The following is a 16,124-nucleotide window of genomic DNA, read 5'->3' as shown; positions in this document are numbered from 1 at the left end:
ATCACGATCTTTGTTATATGTTTCAATATTTTAAAATATCAAGTATACTTGTAAAAGAAAGAAAATATTTATCAATAATATGAAATAACAATTAGGGAAAAAAATATGTTTAATATTCTTGAGAAGTATATACACACAATATATAGTATATATACACACACACACACACACACATATATATATATATATATATATTTATATTTATATATAAGTATATATATACATTTATACACACATAAATTTCTCAAAATAGCTTTTATTATATATATATAATAAAATTTATATATTTTATATATATATATATTAATTATATATTATATATATATATATATATATATATATATTAATTATATATTATATATATATATATTAATTGTATATTATATATATATATATATATATATATATATACTTATCACAAATTTTAAAAAAGCTTTATTTAATTTATGAAAATGAATAGCATAATATCATTCTACCAGCAATTAACCCTTTATATACTAAGAGAATTTATTTTCGCCAATAAATCTTTCACGTCATCTTGAACCTGATCTGAGGTACTAGATAAAGAAAGTCGCGAACAGAAATTGCTTAATGTTTCTACTTGCTCTTGCATATTATTTTGCTTCAGCAAATATGCCAATATCATCTCAGCTATATTATGCATTTCCTGCTTCATATTATCCATATCATTATCGTTATAATTTCGTCGTAACATTCTCAATTTTGCTTTCGCTAACTGCAGTGGATTGTAGCCATATTTATCCAATGCAAGAACATCAGTACCGGCTTTTAAAAGTAACGTTACCACTGATATTTTGCTGGTAACCGCTGCTAGATGCAATGGAGTATTGCCTATACAATCACGCTGATTTGGATTTGCACCATTTTCTAACAATAATTGGACCATTTCTGTATAACCCCTATAACAGAAAACATAAATACTCATGTATGTCACAATAATAAGTTGATTTTATATCACATGATGTATATTGGTAATTTTTTTTAGTAGATCTTACAACAGTGTTCTTAGCCTGCTTAGCAATAAAAAGCATTCTTGGAAAGATTAATACAACTCTAAAACATAAAATTTAATTTAAATATTTTTTGATAACTATAAATTTTATTTCTTTCTTCTGATTTTATTCTATAGTAGTGTGTATTTCACAAGAGATATTTATAAGCCTTTAAAGCTATAATAAAGTTTGACCATATAAAATTCTATTTAAGTTTACAGACTAGAACATACAACTATACATAAAGAATAGCTTTAAATGTACATAAAGTAATGTTTATTGTATAATTATTTAAATATATAATTTACCTGCAAGCTGCATGATGAAGTGGTGTTCGTCCATCACTATCACGACTGTTGGGTGATACACCATAATTCAAGAGCCTACTCATCAATCCGGTATTATTTACAGTAGCAGCCAGTCGCATCTTTCGTCCAATATGTTGAATCTGCCAATCTTTCAAATGATTGGCTGTACTTTTACACCAAGTACACGATTTTATTTTAGCACGATAATCAGATCCTAAATTAAAATTATTACATAATTTCAATACATCTTTATCAAAGAATTATATAAAGTAATCTTTAGTTTACCTAGAACAAGATAATTGTATACAAAGAAAAAAGACAAAAAATAAGTACAAAGAACTACTTTTGAATAGATATAATATTGCAAGAATATTTATCTTTTTCTCTCAAAAATAATCTGATTAAAATTGTAAAAACACTTACGACTTTTCAATAACTCTGTACTAGTTCTGTTTCTATTTATTCCACATGGTCCTGGCATTTTTCTTCTCATCTAAAAAATAATATTAATATATGTTTCCTTCTATATTTACAATTACTATATTCTTAGTTACACAAATCATATATTTGCCACAATAATTGCTCATTAAACAAGTTTATTTAACAGCATATACCAAAAAGCTGAAAAAAATCTTAATATCTATTACTTATAAGCTCTTACTTTTTGCATTTGAAAAAAATAAAGAAATAATTATTCCAACAACAGAACAGTCATCTCTGTGTTTGACAGAATTGCTGCTTACTGTTTCTGTGATTTCCATATTCGATGGCCTCAGATTTGGCAATTCTTTGACAGTATTCATGGCTTGTTGAAACATGTTTTGCCATTCGTTCCTCGGAATATTGTTATTTTCAAACATCCAAAGGTTGATACCGGTATATGCCAAAATCAGATCAGGATTCGGATTCCTCTGTATCTCCTTTGGTGGCAGCTCAATGATGTACTCTTCCCTCTCTTTGTTACTGCAATTAATGGGATTGGTACCGCTGGTGTCTCGATAGGCAGCGACATGCTGCTGCTGGCTCTCGTGTTGGATGCTCAAGCTGTCATTCGAGTCGTTCCCGGTTTCCACTCCCGAGTCTACCGATGTCATGATAAAAGAATCGTGAACAAGGTGCGAGTCCTTTCTTTTCGTGGCACAACCTTCTCTTCTCGCTCGTGAGAGAATCTTCTTTCTCAGAACGTTTCCTGCGCTTTTTCTACATAGCTTGAGTGTCAAACGAAAAGAATATATTTACAAATTACAACTCTACAACGTGTATAATTACTAATTACTCCGTGTATACTTACATATGTCAAAGCACTGCTGTATATAGTGTATTCGGATATAAACTTCCTCGACACATGTCACATGCGCGGCGCTATGACGTCAAAAGCAGTGACGTACATAGCATGGGCATCTGCAGGATTTTTTCTAAGAAGGAGCATAATTAAAATTTTTATTCTTAAGGGCCGATTTTTCCAACTTCTCGATAAGTTTTACCTGACAAATAGCATATTTTCGTCTCTTTTCAGATAAGTTCTAAAAAAAAAAGACAGAGATATATGCTACTTGTCGGGTAAAACTTAATTAAGAGTTAGAACAACCGGCCCTAACTTTTTAAAATTTAGTTTTTTTTAAGAGTTTAACTAGGCTCTGTAATATATAAATATAAATTTAACATATATAAGATAGGCAATAAGAGCCAAATCGCGGATGACAGTGCGTTATTCTAAACGAAACTAAATTTTTTCGTTAGAATTAAATACCTGTGCACAAGGCACCAAATTTTTACTTGGACACGGCCAAGATATAAAATTGGAATAATCTCTACAAGAGATTTTTAATTCCATGTATCCCCTATTCCCCCTAAAGAAATAAAGTGCGAGAGAAAAATATAGATCCGAAAGTCGCAGAATCGGGAATCGAACCCGAGACCTTTCGCTTGCCGGGCGACTGCTCTTCCAACTGAGCTATTCAGATCCTTTCGATTCTATACTTTTCTCTGTTATATATATTAATGTTGGTAAATAAACGCCTTTAAGCCAGCGTGTATAAATTAAGAGTTTAACTAGGCTCTGTAATATATAAATATAAATTTAACATATATAAGATAGGCAATAAGAGCCAAATCGCGGATGACAGTGCGTTATTCTAAACGAAACTAAATTTTTTCGTTAGAATTAAATACCTGTGCACAAGGCACCAAATTTTTACTTGGACACGGCCAAGATATAAAATTGGAATAATCTCTACAAGAGATTTTTAATTCCATGTATCCCCTATTCCCCCTAAAGAAATAAAGTGCGAGAGAAAAATATAGATCCGAAAGTCGCAGAATCGGGAATCGAACCCGAGACCTTTCGCTTGCCGGGCGACTGCTCTTCCAACTGAGCTATTCAGATCCTTTCGATTCTATACTTTTCTCTGTTATATATATTAATGTTGGTAAATAAACGATCTTGGCCGTGTCCAAGTAAAAATTTGGTGCCTTGTGCACAGGTATTTAATTCTAACGAAAAAATTTAGTTTCGTTTAGAATAACGCACTGTCATCCGCGATTTGGCTCTTATTGCCTATCTTATATATGTTAAATTTATATTTATATATTACAGAGCCTAGTTAAACTCTTAATTTATACACGCTGGCTTAAAGGCGTTTATTTACCAACATTAATATATATAACAGAGAAAAGTATAGAATCGAAAGGATCTGAATAGCTCAGTTGGAAGAGCAGTCGCCCGGCAAGCGAAAGGTCTCGGGTTCGATTCCCGATTCTGCGACTTTCGGATCTATATTTTTCTCTCGCACTTTATTTCTTTAGGGGGAATAGGGGATACATGGAATTAAAAATCTCTTGTAGAGATTATTCCAATTTTATATCTTGGCCGTGTCCAAGTAAAAATTTGGTGCCTTGTGCACAGGTATTTAATTCTAACGAAAAAATTTAGTTTCGTTTAGAATAACGCACTGTCATCCGCGATTTGGCTCTTATTGCCTATCTTATATATGTTAAATTTATATTTATATATTACAGAGCCTAGTTAAACTCTTAATTTATACACGCTGGCTTAAAGGCGTTTATTTACCAACATTAATATATATAACAGAGAAAAGTATAGAATCGAAAGGATCTGAATAGCTCAGTTGGAAGAGCAGTCGCCCGGCAAGCGAAAGGTCTCGGGTTCGATTCCCGATTCTGCGACTTTCGGATCTATATTTTTCTCTCGCACTTTATTTCTTTAGGGGGAATAGGGGATACATGGAATTAAAAATCTCTTGTAGAGATTATTCCAATTTTATATCTTGGCCGTGTCCAAGTAAAAATTTGGTGCCTTGTGCACAGGTATTTAATTCTAACGAAAAAATTTAGTTTCGTTTAGAATAACGCACTGTCATCCGCGATTTGGCTCTTATTGCCTATCTTATATATGTTTAGTTTTTTTTATTTTTATTTTTTTTATATTAAATATGCAAATGAAACCCAGTGTCCATTCAACAGAAAGAGCAAAAGCTTAATTTTTTTACTGATTCCTATATGCATAATCTTATTTTTTTTTTATATTTTTATTTATTTTTATATATTTTTTTATATTTTTTTATTTTTATATATATTAATATTTCATTGTTATATATCTAATAATGACATATTATTATTATTACTTATAAGTATTTTATTTATATATAAGTATTGTATTTATATAATTGTACATGTTATATATATGTATATTTATTTTCTTTATTAATTGATTAAATATGTTTAGATAATTCTTATTGTTAAACAAATTTAACAAAGGGTTTGTACCTTTTTCTTCCTACTTCGCTGTCATCAAATTTATCGCGCATGCGTGATAAATTCGTTTGGCATCACTGCTTCAATTTCCGTTTCCGCATAAATACACAACGAAATATATCTTCAAATTACTAATAATAAAAATACACACACTTGTGTGACCATACATAAATGGAAAAGCACTTAAAGATATGTATCTATCATATATATTTAATGTGTCGAATTAATTAAAATTCACCGCCGTAGAGTTAGCAGAGGAATAATTAAATATTTTTTTATTATCTCTGATACATATAATCAACAAATTAGTCTTTCATTTTATTCCTAGAATAGAAATGAAGGGTTTTCATTGGATGAATTCCTTATGCTTTATGCATAACGCATATATAATGCATATTTTTTATAATGTACAAATTTATTTAAATTAGAAGAAGGATCGTGTCCTAAATAAAAATAACAATGAATATGTTATTTCCAAATTATTATTTCTAATCGATTCCATTCATAATTAATGCTAAATATTATTCTATTTGCTATATACCCAGTGAACCAAGTAATATAGCAGCAATGTAATGGCAATGTAACCAAATATAACAGGTTATATTACCAAAATGTTACATGTAATTTACATGTAAGTTACTTTTTCCGACTCAGCAATATAACATGTTATATAACGTGTTATCTAACCATTACATAACAATTAATGTAACTGTAATATAACAAATATGATAGCTGTTATATTAATGCAATATAATAGTAGCTATACGGATTTAGAGGTAGGAAGAGAGAAGTGGAGGGTAATAGGTATATACATTAACGGGGACATGGAAAGGAAAATGGAGGAAATGAAGGAATGGATGGAAGAGAAAGAAGAAGACAAATGGACGATTTTAGGAGGAGATTTCAACGCAAGGACAGGTAGAAGGGGGGGAGTGATAGGAGGAGAGGAGGAAGAGGAAAGAAGATCGAAGGACAAGAAGGTAAATGAGGATGGGAGGAAGTTGATAAAAGAGCTAGAAGAAGTGGGATGGGGAATTTTTAACGGAGGGATTAGAGGGGATAGGGAGGGGGAGTACACATATACAGGAGGAAGAGGGGAATCGGTGATAGACTATGTGGTGGGAGAGGATAGAGTAAAGGAAAAGATAAAGAGAATGGAGGTGGGAGATAACATAGAGTCGGACCATCACCCTTTGATTGTAACGTTAGAAAGAAGAGGAGGTGCTGAAAAGGGGAAAAGGAAGGAAGGAAAAGGAATAAGAAAAAAGGGGAGATGGACGAAGAGGGGAGGAGAAAGAATAAGAGAGGAAATAGAATGGGGAGAGGGGTGGAAAGAGGGAATAGAAGAGGAGCTAGAGGAAAAAATAGGAAGGATAGAAGAGGAATTGAGAGAAGGAGAAAAAGAGAGTGGAGAAGGGAAAAAGAAAGGGTGGTGGGATGAGGAATGTGAGGAGAAGAGGAAAGAAGTGAGGAGAAAGCTAAGGGAATGGAGGAAGAAAGGAGGAGGAGGAGAAGGATACAGAAAAGAAAGGGCAGAATATAAGCTAATGTGTAAAGGAAAAAGGGAGGAGGAGAGGATAAGATGGTACAAGGAAGCGATAGAGGCAAGAACGGAAGGAGAGGTATGGAAAATTATAAACAGGGAAAGGAAGAAGAGAGAAGGAGTGAATGAGGAGATAAAAGCGGAGGAGTGGAAGGAATATTTCATGGACTTATTGGGAGGGGTAGAGGTTAAAGTTGTAAGAGGAGGAAAAGAGAAAAGGGAGAGGGATGAGGAGCAGGAGATAAGCAGGGGGAAGTAAAGAGGATATTGGGAAAATTGAAGAAAGGAAAAGCAGCGGGGGAGGATGGGATACCGAGTGAGGTATGGAAATATGGAGGAGAGAGGGTAGAAGAGTGGGTATGGGAAATGTGCAACAGAGTCTGGAGAGGGGAAGGATGGCCGGAGAGGTGGAAAGAGGGGATAATAGTACCACTGTTAAAAAAGGGAACGGGGAATAGGGTGGAAAACTACAGAGGGGTGACTTTGATGCCAACGTTATATAAGGTGTATGTGGGGATTCTAACAGAAAGGTTAAAGGAGGAAATAGAGAGGGGGAATATGTTGCCGGAGAGTCAAACAGGCTTTAGGAAGGGAATGGGGGTGATTGACAGTATATATGTGCTAAACTACCTGATCAATAAAAAAGTGAAGAAGAAGGGAGGTAAGGTAGTAGCGGCCTTCATAGATCTGAAGGCGGCGTTTGACTCAGTGGATAGGGAGGTGTTAATGGAGGCGATGAGGAAGAGGGGGGTAAGAGAAGGGTTAAGTAGTAGGATAGAAGAGGTATACAAGGAAACGAGGAGTAAAGTAAGAGCGGGGAAGGAGGAAGGAGGAAACTTCTGGACGGCAAGGGGTGTGAGGCAAGGTTGTCCAATGAGCCCACACTTGTTCAATTTGTTGATAGCGGATATAGAGGAAGTGCTGAAAAAAGGAGGCTGGGGAGGAGTAAAGTTGGGAGGGGAAAAAGTGCACTGCTTGGCATATGCGGATGACATGGTGTTGTTGGCGGAGGAGGAGGAGGGGATGATACATATGTTGGGAAAAATGGAAAATTACATGGATAAAAAAAGGCTAGAGGTAAATGTGGATAAGACAAAAATAATGAGGTTTAGAAAGGGGGGAGGAAGAATGAGGAAAATGGAGTGGAGATGGAAAGGGAAAAAATTAGAGGAAGTGAAAGAGTTCAAGTATCTAGGATATAAGTTACAAAGGAATGGAGGACAGGAGGCGCAGGTGAGGGACAGAGTGAGGAAAGCAGGAGCGGTGATGAGACAAGTATGGGGTATGGGAAAGAGAAGATTTGCAGGAGACTGGATAAAAAGAGTATGGTTAATGGAAAGGTTGGTGGGAACGGTGATGGAGTATGGGGCGGAAATATGGGGGTGGAAGGAGAGGAGAGAAGTAGAGGCAATGCAGGAAAGATGGATTAGGTGGACGTTAGGAGTAGATTGGTGTACGCCGGGGTATATGGTAAGAGAAGAGATAGGAAAGGATAAATTCAGGATAAGAGCAGGAAGAAGAGCGATAGGGTATGAGAGAAAATTAGAGGAGGGAATGGGAGGAAGTTTAGCGAGGAAATGCTATGAGGAGATGAAGGAGAGGGTAAAGGAAGGAAAGGAGAAAACGGTGTGGGAGGAAGAGAGGGCAAAATTTTTTGAAGGAAGGGGGATAGAAGAGAGGGAGATGGAGGAAAAAAGAGAAAGGGGGGAGGAAGTATATGAGGGATGGGAGCAGAAGGACAGAGAAAGGCAAAAGGAGGAAAGATGGGAGAAGATAAGAGAGTCGAGATACAATAGATGGTATGGAGAATGGAAGGAGGAGGGTTTACCGGAATACTTGAGAAAGGGATGGGGGGAAAGCAGATGGAGAAGGATAGTGAGGTATAGAATGAACAATGAAATGAGGGGGGCGAGATACTGGGAAGAGGAGGGGAAAAGAAGATGCAGACTATGTGGGATGGAAGATGAAACTTGGGAACATGTAATAGGAGAATGTGGGGGAGAGGGGAATAAGGGAAACTGGTGGGAAAAAATGAGGGAAATACTGCAAGAAGGAGGAGAGGGAGAAGGGTGGATGAGGGAATTAGAGAAAAAGAGGATGGAGGGGAGGGTGGAAGGGGAAGAGGAGGAAGGAGGTATGAGGAGAATGTGTGAAAGTATGAATGAGGTGTTGGGGAATGTATGGGGAACTGGAAGCCGAGACGAAGCGAGGAATAGGTTAGGGACAGCTCTTTCTCTCTCTTAATTAGTAAATAGGTAGATTAAGTTAGAGATAAGATAATTGTAAGATAGATGTAAGAGTAGAATGTAAGAGTAGTCTATAAGTTAAGATTGTAAGAAATTTGTAAGGTTTGGGTACGCTCCTCAAAAGCGCCTTTAATCCCTGAGGGGGCAAATAAAGTATTGAATTGAATAATAGTAGCTATATTTGTAATGTTACAGTTATATTGAGGTAATGAGCCTGTTACGAAAGTTGAATAAAAATAGATGGATTCAAAATTCTTATTTATTCATAAAATGTTTGTATTACACCAAACAAAATAATTATGTGTATCAAATTAAAATGTAACAAACTTAAAACATTAGAAACATATCTTTTATATTAGGAACACATATATATCTTATATATCTTATCAATCTATTTAATATATGTCTTTTACATTTTCTGCAAATTGTCTATCGACTAGATGCTAATAGATACTAAAATCGACTAGATACCGAGTGATGATGGCTGTGATAAAATAATACGTGGGTTCTTGCAATGTCGCTATCACAGTTTTACATATATATAATTAATACATCCCACCTCATCTTTATTACGCTACATTATATGTATGTTTCTATATTATTATTATTTGTATATAGTGTCACGCATCATTCGTTAAAGATGGCAATTGCAGACTTTTTTATTCCGTTGTATAGTGAATTTCTTTATATAATAACCTAGATATACTATATATAATAATAAACGTTCATATGAATAAAAAAAAGAAAAATATGAAAAAGAGTTTTTGACAAAAGACACAAAGGCATTTTTTCACGGTATATGACAGTAGCAAGTGTCTTTATATTATCTTTAACCTTGTTAAGAGTTTGCTTCATTCTCTCTTGTCTCATCCGTTGTCTTTCTTCTTTCTGCTCTTTTCTTCTCTTTTTCTATTGTTCGATTTCGTCGTTGTTTAGCAAACCGGAACCATTCTGCGACGATCTCTTTGAATTCAATTTCTTTTGTTGCCGGATATGTATGTAAAATAGCATCTGTGAACAAATTAATATAATTAATGATGTAAAAATGTAAACACAATGTGAAACAAAAACTAGATAATAAATTAAAGTAAATTTAGATTTATTAGGGTTGATGGGGTTAACTTCTAACAGTAGAGTTTTTATGATAAACAATTGAATAAAGTGAAAAGTAATCAATTATTTTGCATTTTGTTTCATTCTATTTTATTTACGTTTAGATAATAAGATTAGCATAAATTAGCATAAATTTTTGGGTTTTTTATAAAAACCGATCATATTTGCAAGTCTAAATACCATACAGCTCTTATATTTTGCTCTTATACCGAGTAAAAAATGTTAAAAATTAGATTTAAAATATAACTTTTGTGAAGGTATATTTATACACTTTCTGTAACAAAAATTTGAAGAAATTCAACAACAATTTGACATTTTTGGCAAAAATTAAAATTCTTCACAATATTACCACGGAACGAATAATTGCTATAAAATATGTAATCTTTTCAAATAGTATTGCAAGAAATCATGAAGACAATTATATATAAAAAAGTTATTTTTTCGATTCGATATCGACAACGATGATTGAGAACATTTATTCCTAACTATTATATATAATTATTATATACATTATTGAATTGTCTGTTTGCAGCAAGAACATTATTCAATGTTTCTGCCAAAAAATGGACAATAAAAAAAGGTAACTGTATTCTCAAACAACGTAAAAATGGTATTTTTTGGTACTAAAATTTCGGATATTATATTACCTTGCATTATTTTTATAATATATAGATCTTCGATGCAAAAGTTTTCCTTCCGTCCTTTCCATGAACATAACTCTGCACAGGAATTTGTGAAGATCTTTGTGCAAATTCTTTGGGTGTCCTCACGCGCTGTATGACCTCCAATTTTCTGTACAAATGTATTCTGCAATAGAAATATTACTATATTTGCAACAAATTGAATAAAATTTGACCTTTTTTTGTGATAAATAATTAACTTACAAATTGTTGTTTTATTTCCGGATTTTCATGGATTTTTTTCTCAAAGACTTCAATCTCCGCGATCGATTTTAATGGCAGAAGAGACGCTATGAGGCCAACATTTCCTGAAAACATAGGTTTTCCGTGTTCGACTTTCTGGTGAAGCTCCCGTAGTTGTACTTGAATCGATGCGAGCATCCGAATAATTATTCTTGAATATTCTACATCAGAATAAATGACAGACAATATTTAGTATCGAAAGTAATCAGATGTTCTTTGTAAATGTCCAATAAGTCCAGTCAGTTTCACCTTCCTGATTACGATCCACCACTTCCATGCCATCAAAGGCTTTTCTAGTAAGCGTTGAAACTTCAGAAAAATTTTCTTTTTTGCGAGTTTCTGACATCGCAACCGGACTCGGAATCGTCATGTATGGGTCATCCACGTTTTCTGCTTCCTCGTCTAGGGGTGCGTTCCGTTATGCACTGCAAGTACTGACAGTACTACCAATAGCGTTCCGATATAGATAGTGTAAGAAATATATGCGTCCGGCGGAACTCGTCATATTGCGTACCATGCGTCTTACACAGCTGTTTATTGCGTGCGCATCCGAGCAGGCGCAACACAGGAGCGTAACAGGAGTGGGGCACTGTTCGAAGACCCTGCTCCAAAAAAGACCGGCGACTAACTGGCACTCTCTTTTGAGAAGCGCTATAATACGGTTGGAAAAATTATACGTGCGGGAGTCTTTTGGTCTGTACTTAGAGAATAAATTGATTGCGAGTCTTTTCTTATACTTTAATTTCGAGTGTTCGAGTTATCTTTATTTCAAACATACCATCCTACCTGACAATTGTAAAAAGAAGAACGAGAAGAACATCTTTCACATTATCTTTTCAACTTCAGAAGTGGGATTCGGCTCAGGCTTCACAGGAGAACCAGAAGCAGAGGTCATCTGGGACAAAGAAAATAATAAAAAAAAAAAGTTGTTAAAACACAGGTAACGGCTTTTTTTAAAATTTAACGGTAAAAGGTTCTACCTGCATGGTGAAAACTCGAGCTCGCGGTAAAATGGAACGAGCACAATTGGAAAATCTCTCTCACGAGGAGCTGAGATTAGAGGCAGCGAAGTATCGGTTGCCAATCTCGGGAAATCGGAACTCGCTCATCGACGTGATCATGACACATCTGGAGACTCATGGGCCGGTCGAGGAGATGATGCAGCTGGCCTCTCCGAGACCGACGACGTCGGGTGCGGTTCCGAAGATCACGAAGGCCTCGCAGCAACGGAGAGACTCCCAGGAATCGGCGGACGTCTTAAAACAGATGCTGGTGGCAATGCAGAAGCAGCACGAGCAAATGGGAGCAGCGATGCAGCTGCAACACGAAACGTTAGGGCAAATACTCCATTTGCTAACCGACCAGAGGGAGGCGAGATCAGCGCAAGCACAGGTAGGCACGGCGAGGGAGGTTGAGCGAGATACTTCACCTCGGGTGTCCCCGTCGGAGGAAGCAGGACGGCGCTCGACGGAGTCGTGGTCGTCAGGATCGGCGGTGCAGGCGTTGGCCCATCAAATCCCGGAGTTCGGTGGCACGGAGGACGACAACGTCCACTCCTGGGTCCGGAGAGTGGACAAAGTTGCTCAGGTCCACGGAGCGACAGACGGAGCGACATTGCTGGCCGCATCGAGCAAGCTGACCAAGTCGGCCAGGAGATGGTTTGACGTCCAGGGGGATCTGGCCGTTGAATCCTGGGTCGGCCTGAGATCGGAGTTGCTAAAAATATTTGATAGGAAAATTCCGTTTTATAGGGCAATGCAGAAAATTGAGGCAAGGAAGTGGACTTCCAATAAGGAATCCTTCGATGATTACGCCATCGATAAGCTGGCGCTGATGCACCAAGTCGACCTACCTGATCGGGACAGGATCCAGTTGCTGGTGAGCGGAATAATGCCGACATCACTCAGAGCGACGGCACTGGCAGTATCCGACGACACTCTGGAAGGCTTCTTGGCGCGGATGCGGACGATTACCCAGGGCACCTCGGACTGGGAAAGGAAGCCGTCGTCCCAAGGGCAGCCGCAGAAGCCGAAGGATGGAGCCTGCCGGAACTGCGGAAAGAAAGGGCATACGTTCAAAGAGTGCAGAAATGAGGTATCGTGCTTTTATTGCAAAGAGAAAGGGCATAGGCGATTTGACTGCCCGATTTTAAAAAAGAAAGAGTCCAAGACTCCCGGGCGGACACAAAATTCCTCTGGAATAGCGGCGGCGAGCGTGTCAGCGGATATACAGGCGTCCGATAGCGTCGCGGTAGTACAGGCGGAGCGTACTTTGTTGTCCGTCACCGATCCGTTTGTTAAGATCAACTTCCTAGAAGACAGAGAATGTAATTTGACAGCGTTAATTGATACGGGTAGTCCGGTGTCATTTATAAAAAATAGTATTTTCGAAAAATTTATACAACCGGGAAATAAGTTAATAAAAATTAAGAGTCCGCTGAGAAACTTAACCAACGAGCCATTAAATATATTAGGAATTTACAAAAGTCGCATAGGAATACAATGTCTAAAGAATAAAATAATTTCAGTGAATTTATATGTTCTCGATTCGAACACGTTTCAAGGAGACCTAATATTAGGGCGCGAGTTCATTATCGAAGAAAAACTCACTTTTGTATATGAGCCAGGCGCGAAGGGTGACCGAGATAAGGCGAATCTGTTTTCGTATTTACCGCTGTGTATTGATAGCGACGAAAATAATCTGGAAAACATAATTAAACAACAAAATATAGACTTTGACATAGAAGCAAAGGATCGGTTAAGTAAACTTGTTTGTCGAATAAGAGACAAAAATATTATACCTGTTGAGGACGAAAACACCGTCCAAGTGCAATTAAAAGACCCGTCGATTTATGCTTTTGCGCCGAGGCGTTTTGCAAACGCGGAGCGAGCGGAACTCAGAAAGATCACCGACGATCTGCTGGAACGGGGAATAATCCAGCCCAGCGTTTCCCCGTACTGCGCTCGAGTAGTTCCTATAAGGAAAAAGAACGGGCAATTACGGTTATGCGTGGATTTGAGACCTTTAAATAGTCGCGTAATAAAACAGAAATATCCGTTCCCAATAATAGAAGATTGTCTCGCGAAACTAGGTAATAAAAAAGTATTTACTTTGTTAGATCTTAAAGACAGCTTTTACCAGATTAGAGTTCATAAGGATTCAACAAAGTACTTTTCTTTCGCCACGCCAGATGGGCAATTTGAATATACGCGTTTACCTTTCGGTTATTCAGAATCACCCGCGGAATTCCAGAAAAGGTTGATACGGATCCTTAACCCGTTGATTCGTGCAGACAAGATCCTGGTTTACATCGATGATGTTCTGATTCCTTCTGAATCTGTTGAGGAAAATCTGGAAATTTTAGAGAAAGTATTATTAATTCTGAAAAGTTACGATTTTCAACTGAATTATGCAAAATGTAAATTTTTAAGGTCAGAGATAGAATTCCTAGGATACAGAATTTCAGGGTCGGGAATTACTCTTAGCCCGCGGCACACGGAGGCTATAAAAAATTACAATCCTCCGAAGGACAGACTTCAATTACAAAGATTTTTAGGCCTTACAAATTATTTTAGAAAATTCATCAGGGATTATTCGATTAAAATTAGACCATTACAAAATTTGATGAGGAAAAACGTGCCGTATCTTTTCGATAATTCGTGCATAGAGGCGTTTAAGTTATTAAAGAATGAACTGACCTCACCTCCGGTGTTGAGTCTGTATAATCCCTCCGCAGAGACTCAGCTTCATACAGATGCGTGCAGTCTAGGGTACGGGGCGATTCTGTTGCAGCGGCAGCAGGAGGGGAAATGGTCCCCAGTAGCGTACTTTAGTTCAGGCACGAATGCGGCTGAAAAAAATTACCATAGTTATGAATTAGAAATGTTAGCAATAGTGCGTGCAATAGAAAGATTCCACGTGTATTTGTACGGTATAGATTTTGCAGTCATTACAGACTGTAATGCAATCGTGTACGCTATCAATAAGGCAAATCTAAATCCTCGAATAGCCAGATGGACTTTGGCTTTGCAAAATTATACCTTTAGTATAATGCACCGCCCAGGAAGTCGCATGGCTCACGTTGATGCCCTCAGCAGATGCGTGGCCCATGTGGACGAGCTCCCGTTGGAAAGGCGCTTAGAATTTTTACAGCTGACAGACCCTAGAATATTAGAAATTAGTCAGAGCTTAGAGCTAGAGGATAGTGAAAAATTTGCCTTAAGTGACGGCTTAGTTTACAGAAAAATAGACGACAGATTAAAATTTGTGGTACCCGAGTCAATGGTGACGAACATGTTGCGAGTCCACCACGACGAATTGGCTCATTGCGGTGCTGAGAAAACGTTCCGAAGCGTTAGTCAAAATTTTTGGTTTCCGACCATGAGAAAACGAATATATGAATACGTGAATAACTGTCTCACTTGCATTATGTCGAATAGCTCTCCGAATCGTTTGGAGGGGGAAACACAGCTGTACCCTTTACCCACGTTGCCACTTGATGTACTGCATGGTGACCACTTTGGTCCGCTTCAAGAAACTGCGGATAATTTCAAACACATTTTAGTTGTGATAGATGCATTTTCGCGATTTACATGGTTATTCCCTACAAAATCTACAGGGACTAAAGAAGCACTACATTGCATCGACAACATTATATCTGTGTTTGGAAATCCACTAGAAATAGTTTCGGATAGAGGCACAGCGTTTACGTCAAAAGAATTCTTAGAAGTCATGAAAGAGAAAAACATCAAGCATAGAAAGGTTGCGGTGGCGGCCCCGTGGGCAAACGGTATGGTTGAGAGGGTGAATCGTTTCATCAAATCGTCCCTCACTAAATTAATAGAGACACCGAGTGGATGGAAAGAGCGTCTAAATGATATGCAATACGTCCTCAATAATACATACCATTCCGCAATCAAGGCTACACCGGCAAAGATCATGTTTGGCTTCGATCAACGTAGCCACGGCGATAGCTCCCTAGCCAGGTTTACGCAAGCTCTTGTAGATATCGATGCGAACCTTGAAAAAGAAAGGGATATTAGCAGGGAAAATGCGTTGCGAGCGAATGAGGTAGTAAGGGATTACAATAAAATGTACCGAGACAAACACTGTAAGAAACCAACGATATATAAAATTGGAGATCGTATTCTAATTAGGGACGACCGAAATAAAGTTGGAATTAATTCAAAATTGAAACCTAATTA

General features: G+C 37.1%; 2 protein-coding genes across 4 annotated transcripts; both read right to left on the bottom strand.

Moving 5' to 3' along the window:
* Nucleotides 1–417: 417 nt before the first annotated feature.
* LOC114944667 (ankyrin repeat domain-containing protein 54) lies at nt 418–2,697 on the bottom strand. Its single transcript, XM_029320682.2, has 5 exons — nt 2,613–2,697; nt 2,065–2,529; nt 1,745–1,814; nt 1,322–1,535; nt 418–920 (listed from the first exon to the last, which is right to left on the bottom strand). The coding sequence occupies exons 2-5, from the start codon at nt 2,413–2,415 to the stop codon at nt 491–493; spliced, it is 1,065 nt and encodes a 354-aa protein (XP_029176515.1). The 5' UTR covers nt 2,416–2,529; nt 2,613–2,697; the 3' UTR covers nt 418–490.
* A 6,428-nt stretch (nt 2,698–9,125) lies between these two features.
* On the bottom strand, nt 9,126–13,008 carry LOC114944646 (uncharacterized). Of its 3 annotated transcripts, none has more exons than XM_085483422.1 (7): nt 12,773–13,008; nt 11,901–12,636; nt 11,707–11,815; nt 11,170–11,571; nt 10,882–11,081; nt 10,645–10,804; nt 9,126–9,895 (listed from the first exon to the last, which is right to left on the bottom strand). In XM_085483422.1, exons 4-7 carry the CDS (start codon nt 11,288–11,290, stop codon nt 9,723–9,725), a joined length of 654 nt encoding a protein of 217 aa, XP_085339548.1. In that variant the 5' UTR covers nt 11,291–11,571; nt 11,707–11,815; nt 11,901–12,636; nt 12,773–13,008; the 3' UTR covers nt 9,126–9,722. The 3 variants fall into 3 exon arrangements, with proteins under 3 accessions (XP_085339548.1, XP_085339547.1, XP_085339549.1); XM_085483421.1 differs by having other exon boundaries at nt 11,170–11,815; nt 11,901–12,237; nt 12,350–12,636; XM_085483423.1 differs by having other exon boundaries at nt 11,170–11,815; nt 11,901–12,189; nt 12,350–12,636.
* Between the last annotated feature and the right edge of the window lie 3,116 nt (nt 13,009–16,124).

The sequence above is a fragment of the Nylanderia fulva genome, unplaced genomic scaffold (genome assembly GCF_048542155.1).
Source record: "Nylanderia fulva isolate GAGA-0341 unplaced genomic scaffold, ASM4854215v1 Scaffold25, whole genome shotgun sequence".
Taxonomy (NCBI): domain Eukaryota; kingdom Metazoa; phylum Arthropoda; class Insecta; order Hymenoptera; family Formicidae; genus Nylanderia; species Nylanderia fulva.
This window is presented reverse-complemented; position numbering and strand designations above follow the sequence as displayed.

What these genes read in the sequence shown, in the direction of transcription:
- LOC114944667 (XM_029320682.2), bottom strand. Translation starts at nt 2,415, where the DNA reads ATGACATCGGTAGACTCGGGAGTGGAAACCGGGAACGACTCGAATGAC. An exon ending in ATATGGAAATCACAGAAACA is followed by an intron (nt 1,815 to 2,064) that starts GTAAGCAGCAAT and finishes ATTATTTTTTAG; the next exon opens with ATGAGAAGAAAAATGCCAGG. An exon ending in TACAGAGTTATTGAAAAGTC is followed by an intron (nt 1,536 to 1,744) that starts GTAAGTGTTTTT and finishes ATTTTAATTTAG; the next exon opens with GATCTGATTATCGTGCTAAA.
- LOC114944646 (XM_085483422.1), bottom strand. Translation starts at nt 11,290, where the DNA reads ATGACGATTCCGAGTCCGGTTGCGATGTCAGAAACTCGCAAAAAAGAA. An exon ending in CGGAAATAAAACAACAATTT is followed by an intron (nt 10,805 to 10,881) that starts GTAAGTTAATTA and finishes TTTCTATTGCAG; the next exon opens with AATACATTTGTACAGAAAAT. An exon ending in TATTATAAAAATAATGCAAG is followed by an intron (nt 9,896 to 10,644) that starts GTAATATAATAT and finishes ATTTGTTCACAG; the next exon opens with ATGCTATTTTACATACATAT.